Raw genomic sequence first — 15,957 nt, 5'->3', positions numbered from 1 at the left:
TTTTTTATAATTAAAATAGGTTAAGATTAGTCAGAAAATAACTAAGAATCAAACAATAAAAATGTTTCATCTCAATTTTATGTTAACTACACGATTAAAGATTTGAAGACTGAGTTCAACGAGGTTTTTAACTCATTAAATACTGTTCTCCGGATCTATTGTGATATAAATCCAGATAAATGAAAATATGAAACTTTATCAGTATATTTTTATGACAAGTGTATATTAATTTAATAGTTGAATTCGTGAGTCAACTAAAGCTAGACCACCATTGAAAACCTGGAAGCATTGGACTCCTCACCAGTGCGTATCCACGAATCCGCTCGTGGGATTCAAACCCAGGACCTTCGGTTTCACGCCTGAACGCTTAAACTCTAGACCACTGAGTCGACCAGCATCCAACGGTGTTAATGTAAAACTTCAACCAATCCACGGAATTACGCCACCGTCCACCATATATTAATTGGTTGTTTATAAAGCCGATAAAAAGTTATAAATGTACACTGGTTATTGAGCAGGATATTATTAATACTGTAGTAGTAACAGTGGTAAATTCAAACCAGTTCATTTTAGAAGATACATGATTTACACCATAGACCTGTGCATACTATTCATCATAACACAGTAATTAGTTTTCTTGAAATGAAGTTACTTACATGTACTTATTTTCGGTAAGAAAAAATAAACAAAACAGAATATTGAGATTTCTATTTGTTTTTTTTAATTTATTAACAATTTTTAAAAAATAAAAACTGTACTACCTACTAATACAATCAAAAGAGAGAAAAGAGAGGCAATCGAGAATAGAAGTATATGCAAATACATACACAAATTATGATAACTGGCTATTGGAATAGGGTAAGGGGATGGAGAAAGTAAAGTGGACATTTTGTCTATTTGTTCATCTTTTCACAGGCTCAAACATACATAATTGGAAACAAATTGTAAAGGTTAAATGGGTAGAGATTTATTCACACAAGTATAAAGATACACATTTGGAGAAAGACAATGAAGTAGCAACAACAGTAACAAGTGTTTGTCTCAAGATAGTAACAACTAATTACCACTATTATTGTTATTATTATCACCTGAATAAAAGCAGAATACATATTATGTCTACCTTCTTATCTGCCACGGCATAATGAGAATGGAGACAACATATATGTATACGTAAGGAAATGCATATATCTAAGCAAAAAAACAGATGTTATATGGTGTCGTGTGCGCAACATGACGCAAAACAGACAAAAACATCTAGATAAACAGGTAGGTAGGCAGGCAAAAAGCTAACTGAATAATAATAATCGACTATAAAAACAAGAATGAAGGGAAATAATTTTTAAAAAAGGATGACTATGGATCTCACATAGAATAAAACACACACATATATACTCTCGCCTCCATCGTGCTCACTTATCTTTTTCCCTAGCTTAGGGACATTTCCAGTAGGAGTGAGTAGGAGCACAGGGAAAAAAACAGGAGCACAATTCCAATATGGACTACATCGTCCGTGATCCATAGTGTGTAAAACATGCAGCGACCCGACTTATTAGATAAATATCAAATCATGTTTATCATAAATATTTGTAAAGTAAGTTGTATATGGCATAGTTTCTCTCAGGTATTGAATAAAATGAAGCTAATTAGCATACATATATTACTTGTGTACAATACAAAATATAAAGAAGGAACGGCTTATATTGTCAACAAAATACTACTAATTCAAAAGAAAGTGTAGTTTTAGTTAAACAGGTGAACAACATATACACAATGTATAAGTATTTACAAGCTAGAATACAAATAAGTAAATGGGGGGGTAATAAAAAGAAAACAATTGTGTGTATATAATATCTAGATCAAGCAATGTGTCTCTCTACAATCTATATGATAGATATTATAAAAAGAATTCATCATACTTTTTTTAAAATGGGAATAATAATAATAGTTAAAAAGAATTCAATATTCAGGATGAAATGTAAAACAATGCTAGGAAGAATTGTTGGACTTATTGTTTTGTTCAGTATATTGACTGTTTTAAAAGTAAGATACCCCACACACACACACACACACACACACACACACCATATACATAAACACACTACACATGCATAGATATCAATTTAAAATACAAGGTTTGTAAGATGGTAGGTATCTGTAAACTCATGTCAAAATCAATAGTAAAAAAAGAACTTTTCAGGTTCTTTCAAAAATACAGTTTTTTTTCTACTATTAACTTGGACATTGAATTAGAAAAACGATATGAGTCAAGGCAATGCTTGTGTATCCATGTCTCGGCAAAACGGTAATTAGTATCTTTTTTGACTGTGTAAATTATTTTTTGTTGATGAAAAAAAATCAGAGAATGAAATAATCATAATTATGGACATGTATGCGATTAGTTCGTTAGTAATGACGGTGTCTATTGTCGTAATTGGAAATAATAATAATAGATCAATGAAAGGTTTTTCGAATAATAATAAACACAATTCTGTTCCATAGTCAGCAGCATAGTTTATGAGGCGGTGGTTGTGATTCTGCAGAGTTGTTTTGATTCATAATTACTACTTTATAGTTTGATACTATTTTCTTGGAGCACAATTTAACGAGAAAACATCTATATATACAAACACACAGACAAAGAAGAAAAATGGAAAATAGAAATAAACAATCAATAATGTGATTTGATGTGAGAAAGTGCAATTATCACATGAATTGATTAAAAAGGAGTATTTCTAAATAATGATATAACCGTTAAAAAAACAGAACACATAAACCTTTCACACTTCAGCAACCTCTTATCCATCTAACTTAATACAGAATGCCAATATACGATTTGATTAGTTGTAAGAATTGTGTTGTGCTAAAATGAATTTCAGAATTATGTTACAAAATACGGTGCAGCTACTGATGACCTCTTTTATTAATGCAACGATCTATGTATAACAGTCAAATGAAGTTATAAACAACTGTTTTAAAAGAAGTTGAAAGTCAGAAGTATATTATTCTACATGTAATTACCACCATTCATTATTGTTTCATGCAAAGAACTAGCATCTGGTACAAATATGTCCGTTTTCAAAAGTCTTCGTGCTACTCTATGATAATACTAACAATAGTAAAAAAAACTGAGACTAAACAAAGAGAGGATATAATTCGAAAAGAATGAAGGGAATAAAGTACGATATCATCACATTGAAAATAAAAGACCCAATTCAAGAGATTGAAGAATGAATAGATTTATAATCAGCAAGTTAAATATATACATGAATAACATAACTAAATATCCATGTAGTTTGTATATACAAGACTATGAAGAGTCATACTTCTAGTATAAAGGTTATAGATGTATATTTAGGCTTTAGAGCATGGTGTTTGTGTATACACACCTTAATGAACAGATACTATTTCTAAAACAAAATTTGTCTGATTTATTTCTTTTGATATTAAACACTGATATAAAAATTAGAGAGAAGTTCAAATCGATAAGTTAAGTGTATCGCTTCTCTCTCTCGATTTTCCAAGTCGATGAATGTTTTCACACACATACACACACTAATTATGGACTGTAGTCTAGTACATACAGATATTTACCAATTGATGGAGTGAAGAAATAATAAATTTATTAAATAACTAATTAACCAGGAAATGTACTGAAAATTAACATTCATACAAAACGAATGAAAACTTATCATACGTCAAGTATTCTATGGATGAAGGATACTTGGTAATAACTACCCGACTGTTCAAACCGAAGCCAATAGAACAGGGTTCGAAGCTGAGAATCAATGGTTGAAAGTGATGTCTTAACCACTAAAGTTGTGTCGAATATAAATATGAATAATGTAGTTCATAGCGCAAGATATCATCTGGGAGAATGGAGGATTATTTTTTAAAATACTCTGCTTTCAGAAAATAAGTCTCTGGTTCGAACACCGGTTTAGATATGCTTATAACGTACGATCATCTTACCACATTTGATTAAGAGATATGCTTAACAGCTAATCACGTTTTTTGCCTTTTAGGAACGTATAGAGAGCTATGGAGCACACACAAGATGAGATTAAAATCAATCTGAGAATAACATTAAAATTGTTCAACATAAAATTAGGGGATTAGTTTGGGAGGAGTGTGTATAGGAAATAATATTTCTATCAATTCAATTGAGGGAACAGTTAATTTTTGCTTACTTTCTGATAATTGTTGACTAGACCATCTAGATGGACAAACATTAGCTTTATGTCCTGGCTGACCACAATTGTAACAACTGACTATTCTAGGTCCATTTATTGATGACCAAGAAGAAATTGTCATGGCAGGATTATTGGCACAATTAGCTGGTATATTTGGTATTGGCGGAGGATATGTTGGATGTAAAGGCGGATGTAGCACGAAGTTCTGTAGCAAAGGAACATTTGGTATTTGAATCAAAGCATTTTGTAGTAAGGCTGCTGTTGATATAGGATCAACTGATGCTACTGATGACTGACCTATGGAAGAAATGTTGGATTTAATTGAGTTTGTAGAGGCCATAGGAATTCCTGGGTATCCATTCAGTGATGCCCCAGAAGTCGAAGATGAACTAGGAACTAAACCGTATAAGGGATGTGGTTGTTGGAAGTGCATATTTGGATTAGGAACTGAACCAATAAATGGTGAATGACCGGACACAGAATTTGGAACTAATGTTAAACCAGGGTGTTGTGTATAGTAAAACGAACTGGCAATTTGAGGTTGAGCATAGCCGCGTGGTAGAACAGAATTATTGAAATTCATAGGTGAATAACCACGAGTAGGGTAAGTACGTTGGGACCCGGAAGTACTGGAGGGTAGACCACTTGAAGAATCAGGTCGACCAGGAAAACGAGGATAGAACCAAGTAGGATTACAAACAGTTTCATTAGTAGACCATAAGGGATAAGGTTTGCTACTGTTGGTAGAATCTGAACAGTCACAATTCTCAACAGTATTTACTGGTGGATTTTTATGAGTTTCCTCCGTAGTGATTATATCAGTACGATTAGAACCATATGCTTGATGAGGTATTAGGCTAGAAATAAAGATAGGTAAAATAGAACTTTAAAAGCTTGAAAAAAAGCAGTTGATGAACAAGAGTATTGTTTATTTTTCGCCTCCGTGGCGCAACCGGTTAGCGCGTTCGACTGTTAACCGAAAGGTTGGTGGTTCGAGCCCACCCGGAGGCGCTACCCACTTTCGACGCAACACGTCAACACTCGCTCCGTCACACATCTATCAATACACTCACACTGTACAACTACTCCACCAACACACACCCGGATTACTCTCAATCCGTGGCAATATACCACTCCACAACCATCTCTACATCCAACGACTACACGTCCCTTGTCCACTACCACACGTCAATTCCACCACACTCCATTCGAATTTGGTCCCCAAATGGCCTGGTACGGCCGAGAATGAGGAGAGTCCGCTCTTCCTCTCGAAATACTCTCACACGGCCACGCGTATACAGCCTCTGCCAGGGAAGTCCTACTCATTGCCTTCTCGTGACGGGGGTGTTGTTTACGAAAATGAGAGGACGAAAAGCGAATGTCCGGCGCTTTAACCGAATTCCAAACCAATGGTGAACATGGGCTCCAATATCCTGCGGGAACAAATGGCGTATGAACCAATCTCTGGTCACCGGCTACCATGGGACTGCATCTCCTTACGATGCTCCACTGCCTTGTGGGTCAGACCTTTAGGTCAAAGGCTCGGGGTGTGGCCCCCTAAAATAACCACCTGCTTCGGTCTGGGCACCCGGGCAGTATCACAGCCCATACACAAATATGATGAACTGCCTATAATTATGGAAACTACTTCACTTGCTTCAACTAACAATCAAATTATTATTATTATTATTTTATACCACATTATTCACCCTCTTTTATACTTATACAGCGGCTCGTCTTTGGTGGAAATTCGACTCTATCTAAACGTTCACGAGTCACTGTCCGGTTGAAAATTGTATGTTACCACTGAATATAAGTACTGAAGCAGTTTTTCTGAAACCACGTGCACCATTCAAACTGGCTGTCTTCACCGTTCGCACACTTATGCAGGTCGGACAACAGATAGGGCTGGCTATGTCTTTGGAAAGTCTTAATATTGATGTCTACTGTCTATCCGAGACCCGTATTTAAGACTCTGACGAAGTACTACAAATTCGCTCTTCATCTGTCGCTTCGAAAAGCTTGTTTTACGTGCGCTTATCCGAGGACCCTGTGGCATCTTCGTCTGGTCTTGCTGGCGTTAATGTCGCACTAAGCGCTAGAGCTGAGGCAGCACTAATCGATTGGATCCCCATTAACAGTCGGTTATGTGCTGTTAGATTAGGAAGTTCCATCAAAGTGAGAAGAAATCGGCGTGAGAAACGATGTCTTTTCGTCATCTCCACCTATGCCTCGACAGATTGCAGCCCGGATGCAATCAGTTATCTGTTCTTCTCCAGAAAGTGCGTTCGACAGATATTGTAGTACTAGCCGGAGACTTGGATGCTCAGGTCGGGCGTCTAGGCACAGAAGAGAGTCGTTTAGGTGGCCGATGGGGACTCGTTGGTCGCAGGTCAGATAACGGGGACCGTCTACTGCAACTTTGCACAGACCACAACCTGTTTCTGGCTAGCACTAACTTTCAGCACAGTCATCGCCGATGTGCCACCTGGCGTCCTCCTTTTGGAGTACCTATCTGAACTCTGACCATGCCTTGGTCTGCGCCAATCTTACCTTACATTTCAGTGGACAACGAAGTGACCGCCACCAAAGGATTGATGTTAGCAAGCTGGTTGCAACTTCTGTTGCAAATAAGTATCGAACCGAGCTAGCTTCTAGGCTAGCTACCACTCCACCGAAAATTATAGATGAGCATTGGTTGCAATCGCATGATGCCATCAAAATGGCGGGAACAGTCAGTTGTGGGTTCGCGAAACATCCCGCTTTTAAACACTGGGCTTCTTCAGGCTCCTTACAACTCATCGAAGCCCGTCGGTCTACTCCGGGTGACCGTGAGTTTGACCACAAACGAAGGATGTTACGTAAGGAAATTGGGCAAAGCTTGCGTAAGGACTGAGAAGCCTGGTGGTCGAAGCGTGCTAATGAGTTGGAAGCAGCAGCTGCAGCTGGTAATGACCGGAAGCTCTTCCAACTCATCCGAGCCACTGGCAGCAAGAAGTCTGGTGTGAGTGAAATAATCTGCGAGGATGATGGGATGCCAATCACTAACATCCATCGACGTCTTGGATGATGGGCAGAATATTTCGAAGGGCAGTTCAACTGGCCTGTTGCTCCAGCAACATCGGTCAAACTGTCCTACCCTCCATGGCCGGTGACGACTGATCCACCAATCTGCCAATCTGGGCCATCTTTGGCGCCTTCGTGATGCTAGTCTGTCTGTAAAAAGTCGGATCTACAACGCGTCGATGAGAGCAGTTCTGTTCCATGCTTGTGAAACCTGGCCTCTCCGAGTTGAGGATGTTAGACAAGTCTCTGTGTTCGATCATCGCTGTCTCCGAAGGATTGCTGACATTCATTGGCAACACCATGTCAGTAATGCAGAAGTTCGGCATCGTGCGTCCGGGCACAGAGACGATAATGCAATCTATGTCACCATTTTGAAACACCGACTTCGGTGGCTTGGACATGTTCTACGAATGTCGTCCCAGAGAATTCCACGTCGTGCATTATTTGCCGACTCTGGGACTGGTTGGAAGAAGCGGTCAGTGCATGACATGGTGTCGTGACATGAAAGAAATCTGCAAAGGACTGGCTTGTATTGGTCCTTCACGACTCCCTGGTTGGGGTCTGAGAGATGGTGCTACACAGTGGCTAGAGACGTTATCAGATATGGCTCAGAATAGAAGCCAGTGGCGATCCTGCTGTAACCTTCTTTTACTTTCTTCATAAAAAGTGGTTGTGTCTCCCTTACCTGAAAGATTTCTTCTGATTGTACCTTTTCGTTCCCCCCATTATTACTATTATTATTACTACACTACTTTACACCAACCTCTTCGTTTTTGTTCTTTTTTTACACTCCTTACTTTTTTTTTCTTTCTTTTCGAATCCTCATTGTTTTGTGTGGCGCATATATATTGGCGCTCTCTTGTACCAATATTTATGTGTTCAAATAAATAATAAATATCACACCCAGGATAACGCCAAAGATAATCTAGATCGGTATAAAACACCCAGGATTGGATTTCACTATAAGTAGATCGATCTCAACTGTTATGGTGAAACAAATATTCACACAGCTATCCAGATATACGGAGTTTTTGACTACTTTCAAGTGTTCATCATCAAGAGTGAGTGCATAAAAATCTCTTCCCAGTATTGTAGGTGTACAATGTATTTGGAAGCTGCAAAGTACATACCACACCTACATTGATTGACTGCCAACTGATTAAGTGAGATTCGCATAGCTTGAGAGTATAATTGCAAAGTAAGATAAAAATCATTCGCATAGTCAAGACTGAAAAGTCTTTCTCCAGGTAATGAGTTCACACTCCCATTATCTAATCCCAACAGAGCTATTTTCAGAATGTAATAGGCAACGTCTAGGAGGAAATGTGGAGTAGGATAATCTTGCTTAACTCCACTGATGAAATGAAACGATAGAGTGAGGTCGTCATACATCCGCACTTTGTTTGAAGAGTTTGTGTACAGAGCCTTTATGATGTAAATAAACATATATGATCTCATACAACGAATTGGAGAAGGCCCTGATATCGATATACGTACTTTCTACCGACAGTATCGCATATCTTAACCGAAACCATAACAGTTGTTTAAGATTAATAAATAACGAGAACAAAATTCTTGTAAAAATAAAAAGCAGAACAGACAAATTTTGAATATATACAAGTAAATAACTGGCAAATGAATCCAGTAAAACTGACCGGTTAGATGAATGGATACGATTAATGTTCAAATTCGTCGTTAAAATGGTAGTATCAGTAGTCACAAAGGAAGGTGAGGTCGTACTATTCGCTGTGGCGTTGATACCATTAAACGTTTTTTCATGTGATACTGGACAGATATTTGTATCGTTTGACATATTTGCCTTTTTATTCTCTGGTAAATTCCGTTCATCATTCAGTTGCTTCATCATAGTTGTATTCAACTGATGATTTGTAAGCAAACTATTACTATTTGTAATCAGATCGATACCACCACTATTATTATTATTATTACAAATTGTTGTTATCGTTATACTTGCTTGACAAACTGGTGAATTTTGCACTATTCCACAAGAATTTAAAGTATTAACATACATATTAGGATTTGAATATGGAAGAATATTAGTGGTAGTAGTAGGGATAGGAGTAGGAGGGTATGAAGGCAATAAGATGTATGATTGTGAAAACAAGCCTTTATGAAGTAGTTCCAGCTGAGAATTACAGACTGAAGAACTTGTAGTTTCAAGAGGAGTGATGTTAGTAGTTACTTCAATATTGTGATTATTATTATTCATAGAGACATCAGTGGTACTGGTAGAATGTAATGGACTATCTAGTTCTTTGATTTTCTTTTTCTTTTCGATATCATTATGCTCATGATCATCATTATTATCGTGTTCGTCGTTATCAGATTCTTGAGGGGAATGATAAATTGTACTAATCTCATGAATATTCATTTTGGCACATTGTGTATCATCATCACTATTATTATTATTATTATTATTATTATTATTATTATTATTATTATTATTCACAGAGTTTGTAGTGAAAATACCAACACAGGGCGATAAATATGGTATAAAAGATGCACATACATTGTTAATACAGTTAATACTGTTACTAGATGTATCCGCCGATTGGACTGTCCACTGATATAACATAGGTAGTCTTTGCATTGACTGGAAATTTTCTAAAATTGTAGATGTAGGCAATAGATATGGCGAATATAATGTTGAAGGAAGTATTGGTATAGGACCTTCAGGTAACATCCAATAATGTGGTGAGATGGAAAAATTATTGCTGCCAGTAGTAGCAGTACAAGCAGTACAGACAGATGTAGTAGTAGTAATAGTAGTACTAGTGGTAACACGTGGTAACACAGATATATGTGAAGAAGTAGTTGAATTTGTTATCATAATCGGAAGAAAATTCGACGAATTAGAAGAGAAAACACTTGGCTCCAATTGAATATTATCAGTTGAATTCGATGAGATTGATTTTACAACTGTATTATCGTTTTCACCATGTATCATGTAGTTAGAAACAACTGAAGTACATAAATAAACGAAAGATAACGACTTAAAAAAACTGAGAATTTATACAAAACATCATGGACAAAAAGCAGTTCAACCAGATCCGAAAGATTTTTAAAACATAAATAACACTAATAACATAAAATACCAAACAGGTCTACAGTTCACTTAATAAACCTATAAAAACAAGATAATTTCCACCACGAACTATTGTCTATTAACGAGGCATAGAAATTCTTTGCATTCGCGAGACCTATTCTTTGAACAATCTAGACATTCAACGATAAACATAATGAAGTATTAGAAAAGGATGTAGTGTGTAGTGAGAAATGATTAAAAGTAGACCAATTTGGATGCAAATCCATAAAGCAATGAAGAACTTTACTCGACGTTATTAACTGCCAGTGGATGAAAAGTGGTTACATTTCGCACATACTGAAAGAGTAAGGAGACATGAAGTTGTGATCGAAAAGCGAAAATTTATTTACTTACACAGAATAGATAAAAAAATCTATTCCATTTGCAACCTATCCAAGCATATCAAATAGTGCTTTGTGTCTTGTGACATGACCTAAACAGTCAGTCAGTTACAACATACGACCAGCCATATATATATGCATCAGTCCAAGTTGTCATACCTCATTAACACAACAAGATGAACACCGGATTCATAGAAGTGGTTAATTCAGTGGTGGTAATATATAAAAGAAAGATTGCATATAAGGATATAGTACAGGAATAAAGAATTAGAAAGAAATACGTAAAGCTGTTTTAATCTCACGATTTAAGGGAAGACAAACAGTGTATACAACGACGCCATTGTGATCGATTCTGAGCCATGCAACCCAGAGTCTCCAAACGTTGGTCACGATAGTCACGCGGACCCCAACCAAGTGGTCTGCGTCTACCAACATGGCTCAGTATAGAAGTTAGTGACTTCAGTGACTGATGCCACATTTTGTTTTGCCCGCCCACAACTTTCTTCCAACCATCTCCAACACCAGTCAGCATTGCGCGTCGTGGTAAACGGTGTTCAGGCATACGTAACACGTGGCTCAACTATCTCAGTCGATGAAGACTTACAACCTCATCAACTGATTTGCCTTCATTCCTTAATACCCTGCATCTAACCACACTATTACTTACCCGGTGATCCCAGCAGATGCCAGCAATATTTCTAAAGCATCTGTGGTCAAATACTAGTAGCTTACGAGTATATTCTACTCTTAATGGCCACATTTCGAAGCTGTAAAGTAGAACAGAACGAACTACCACACAGTATACTCGTTCCTTACTTGATAGGCGGATATCTCGCCTTCGCCATAAGGTGACATAAATTGGCAAAAGCCAAAGGAGCTTTCTGAATCCGTGCAGAGATTTTGTCAGACACCAACCTATTAGGGCTGATCAGACTTCCAAGTGAAGTTGTCAACGCGTTCTACAAATTCAGGTGTTGACGCAGGCCAGCCCTGAAGCAACAACTTGCATTTAGAAGGGGAGAAACACATCCTAAACGAAAATGACTAAAAGACTCACAGTATTGTGATGCTTAAATCGGAAAAAAACCTGTGATTAAAGTTTTCATGTTATAAATGTCTACAGGACAACTTATAGCAAATATGAGGCCGATAGAGTATATTAGTACAGGATTCAAAACTAATCTAAACAGAGACAAAGTTAGTAACATAGTGTTGTGTTTGAACAGATTACGACATCAATAAAACCGGCGAACGGAACGAAGGTCTGCAACACAGCAAAAAGAAAAGCTAAACTATCTCAACGCGCCCCAGCCCGGCTAACTAGAGGGAGAAGATCAGGTTCAGTCGAGGGAAAAGTATATTCCACAAGCAGCCAGAAGCAGGAACGAACCAAGCACACAATTCAAGCGTACACATACAGTATAAAACGGTTCTTGTGAAGCGCCACAAAACAGAATATTAAAAGAGGTGACAAACCAATGACACTTAGCGTCCTTCCAAGTGGGAAATACCATCTGAAGGTAAAAATGGCCGCTTTTGGCGCGAAAAACGATAAATTTAAGTTTCTAAAAGACGTTAGACAAGAAATTTCTGGAGATATGGCGTCCCCGAAAATGGACGGCAATAGAAATAGTGAGAAAAATTAGGAAGGTGGTCGAGTAATGGTGAGAGCTCTTAGCTACCTACCAAGAATTACAGGTCTCTGGTTCAAGTCCCACTTTAACAGCCTACTTTGATTTGAGCAAACGAATAAGATTATCAGCTGGCATCACTTGCATAAAAGTGTGAGCTAAGACTAACTATATATAAATTTGTACAATACAATACTGCTATTAAGATGACGAAGTTAAATATTCATTTTGTGTTGTGAAAATACGTTTTAGATGTTTAAAGTAATCAAGAATAAGAGATCTTTCTGGAAAAAATAAAAATGGGAAAACAGGACTAACTAACCAGTATGTAGACAACATACTTTTTTCAGCGTTTTTTAATATATCAACAAGTATCAATTGTAAATAGCCCTATCTCTGTACAAATAAATGTACTATTTATCATTAATATTGTTTGCTTTTAAAATATTTAACTAACCTGGAAGTTTATCAAAATCTAATTGAGAATTTTGTACACTATTAGGTAATTCACACGAGGACGCGGGAAAAGTAGTGGATGTGATCGGTAATTGACGAGTACATGCATTATCATTATCCTTACTGTTGTTACAACTATGATTGATATGACTATTAAAAGAACTGTAATTTTCATTACTCGTTTTATGTTTAGTTGAAACATTTGATGATTCCGCATTGACCATGGAACGTAAAGTTGATAATGAAGGGAAATCCTCCAAGGTGAATTGGTTGTAAGATTTGCGCTTTGATACACTACTGGACTGTGATACAACCATCGAATGAGATGCTTGGGATAATCGACATGAAGAGGAAGTGTTTTTTACTTGAGATTCTCGAGAATGATTCACAACAGGACGAAATGTTTGACTGTAAGATTGGTATGGTGTGTATATTCCACGAATATAACGTGATGTGCCTTTTGGAGTCCAATATTCCGGTGAAGATGCTTTTAGTGCAGTGGAGTCAGAACTGCTTTCTTCAGAAGGTGGTGTGGAGATTGGAGAAGAACCGGAACTATGACGCTTTGGAAATAGGGGGCAAAAGTCTGATATTGTTTTCGAGCATTTCTCAGCACCAAAACGAAAGTCTGAACTTGATGTTGTGGCTACGACTCTTCTGTTCGATGTAGATGACGAGGAATACATTGGATTATTCATTGAACTCAGGTTAATCGGTGGCGAACACGAAGTAAATTCCTCAGATGATCGAACTAGATCTTTATAAACGGAAGGCCCATCAGAAGCTGTTAAGGTTCTTGTTGTATCTAGGCAGTAGCGAAATTCAATGGAGAAAACTAATTAATATGATCATAGCAATCACTTTAGAGAGATATTTCTTAATAAAACCGACTAATTATTACTGGATGCCATAAATCTGAAGATATTCATTCCATTTCTTAATACAAGACGGTAAAAACAGACTGAATGGGTGTTACATGACAGTAGATTTACTCAAGTACGACTACATTAGCAGTTTATCCTTTACTGTCAAAAAGATCACTTCAGTAATTAAGGTGTTCAAATTTCAATCAATAAGTCATAGGTGTGAATTCCATTCCACCTATCTCGATTTGATTAACTGGATGGGATCAATAGTTCTCAAACTTAGAACGTGGGTTGAAGCTAGGTAAAGGAATCTTTACTTAATAAACACGTTAATATAAATTACTAGAATACTTGTTGCTTTGTGCTTCTTATGAGCACCGTCAGTCTCAAAATGAGTCATCATGTTGTAAATCGAATATCATATGTTAAAATGTATTATTATACAATGGTCTAACCGACTGGTCGAACACCAACCTATATGAGTAATAAGTTAAATATAGCACGATTAAAAAGACGAATAATTCTAATTCTGACTACTTCGAATAATGAACAGAGAAATTCACACTAGAGGGTTCAGAATTCAAATCTTTGAGTACAAAAATTAACTGAAACACCGAAGACTAGTGGTGATTACCAATTATTGAGTATTAATAAACTAAATTGATACTTAAAAGAGAAAGGAATTATTAGTAAAATCTCAGCGAATGAATTCGAAGTAAATCTAACGTTTCGCCTGGCAGTCTGGTCCAAGTTTTTTCAAGGAAATATAATCAAACATCAAAATTATCGAATATAAATAGGTACATGGTTCTCCGGTTCACTATATACTGATTAGGTCATCCAATCAACGTGAACAATGTTTAAAGTAGCCATTTGCATTAAATGGATACTGTTTCTTACACAAGACTATACTAAGCTTATGACATATTAATATCATGACACTATAGATAGTCGATTATTTGCGCGTCTGACCAAAAACCTAGATGACTTTAATCATGATCTACCATTACATCATTCAGTGAAACTACACAGGACTGACCATTTTTTAAAAATGAGATTGACTATGAATAGCCAATCTTTTTTACATTTTATCACAGCAAAATACTCACAAAGCTCCCAAGTGCCCTGGTACGGCCGAGAGTGAGGAGAGTCCGCTCTCCCTTTCGAAATGCTCTCACATGGCCACGCATATATAGCCTCTGCCAGGGAAGTCCTATTCACTGCCTTCTCGTGGCGGGGGTGTTGTTTACGAAATTGAGAGGACGAAAAGTGAACGTTCGGCTCTTTAACCGGGTTGGTGGACATGGAGAGTCCACCTAGGGGAGTTGCAAAACCCTGATTCCAAACCAATGGTGCACATGAGCTCCAGTATCCTAAAGGAACAAATGGCGTATGAACCAATCGCTGGTCACTGGCTACCATGGGACTGCATCTCTTTACGTTGCTCCACCGTCTTGTGGATCAGACCTTCAGGTCGAAGACTTCGGGTGTGGCCCCCTAAGAAAAACATCTGAATCGGTTTGGGCACTCAGGCAGTATCACAGCCCTCACACATATCAAATGAGATCTGTGTGGCGCATATGTATTTGGTGTCTCCTTGTACCAATATCTATGTCTTAAAATAAATAAATAATAAATACTGACAAAAGTGGTAGGAAGATGTCAAGTTAGATGTAAATACTTTGGTCCGCTCCCAGATAAAAGCAGATATTTACAGACTAAGTGATCAATTAATATTAGGAACCAATATTATATTATCTGTTCCTAAGTACTAATCGCATTCTATCAGTCAAACTGTAATGCGACCATTACTAGGCTTTGACCTAGTATTAAAGATCGCATAACTCTAAATCGTAATTTTTTTTATTGTTATGCAGTAAGGAGTTCAAATTCTACATAAGAGGGGGTGAATTAACTTCAAAATTTAGGATACAAATTGTGCAGACGAGTTTCAATCGATTGTCATCAATTAACAAATAACATATAGGGGTGAATATCCACCTATTTATTTGTCCTAATAATATGGTTAGATAGTTTATTTTTGTATTAGTTGTTGGATTGCGATTGATCAGTCTCTTATTAGTATATGTGCATCCTGTGCGGATTGCCTTGATATTACTTTAAGTCACAAGCACTGCAGAGATGGATGGTAGCTAGCAGTGGAATCCAGGACGCGCGTTTCGGCCTATTTTTAACTCGTCAGCTGGATGCACCTGCATCCCAGAGTTCTTCTTCACTCCGGTAAGATTCAAACAACCAATACAAAGATGAATTACTTCATTCTATTGTATAAACTGTTGA

The 15,957-nt window shown here is 37.1% G+C and overlaps 1 protein-coding gene across 2 annotated transcripts in view; it reads right to left on the bottom strand.

Moving 5' to 3' along the window:
- Nucleotides 1–208: 208 nt before the first annotated feature.
- Nucleotides 209–15,957, bottom strand: part of MS3_00009190 (uncharacterized protein) — a 32,770-nt gene continuing 17,021 nt past the window's right edge. Inside the window, exons 6-9 of one of the 2 annotated variants that reach the window (XM_051217526.1) lie at nt 12,792–13,595; nt 8,912–10,238; nt 4,188–5,047; nt 209–2,614 (exon numbers count right to left, since the gene is read on the bottom strand). In XM_051217526.1, the coding sequence (XP_051064940.1) occupies nt 2,580–2,614; nt 4,188–5,047; nt 8,912–10,238; nt 12,792–13,595 (3,026 nt within the window). In that variant the 3' untranslated portion in view covers nt 209–2,579. Of the gene's footprint in view, nt 5,048–8,911; nt 10,239–12,791; nt 13,596–15,957 lie in introns of both variants that reach the window. The other variant, XM_051217527.1, reaches the window with a different exon arrangement.

The sequence above is a fragment of the Schistosoma haematobium genome, chromosome 5, assembly GCF_000699445.3.
Source record: "Schistosoma haematobium chromosome 5, whole genome shotgun sequence".
NCBI lineage: Eukaryota > Metazoa > Platyhelminthes > Trematoda > Strigeidida > Schistosomatidae > Schistosoma > Schistosoma haematobium.
This window is presented reverse-complemented; position numbering and strand designations above follow the sequence as displayed.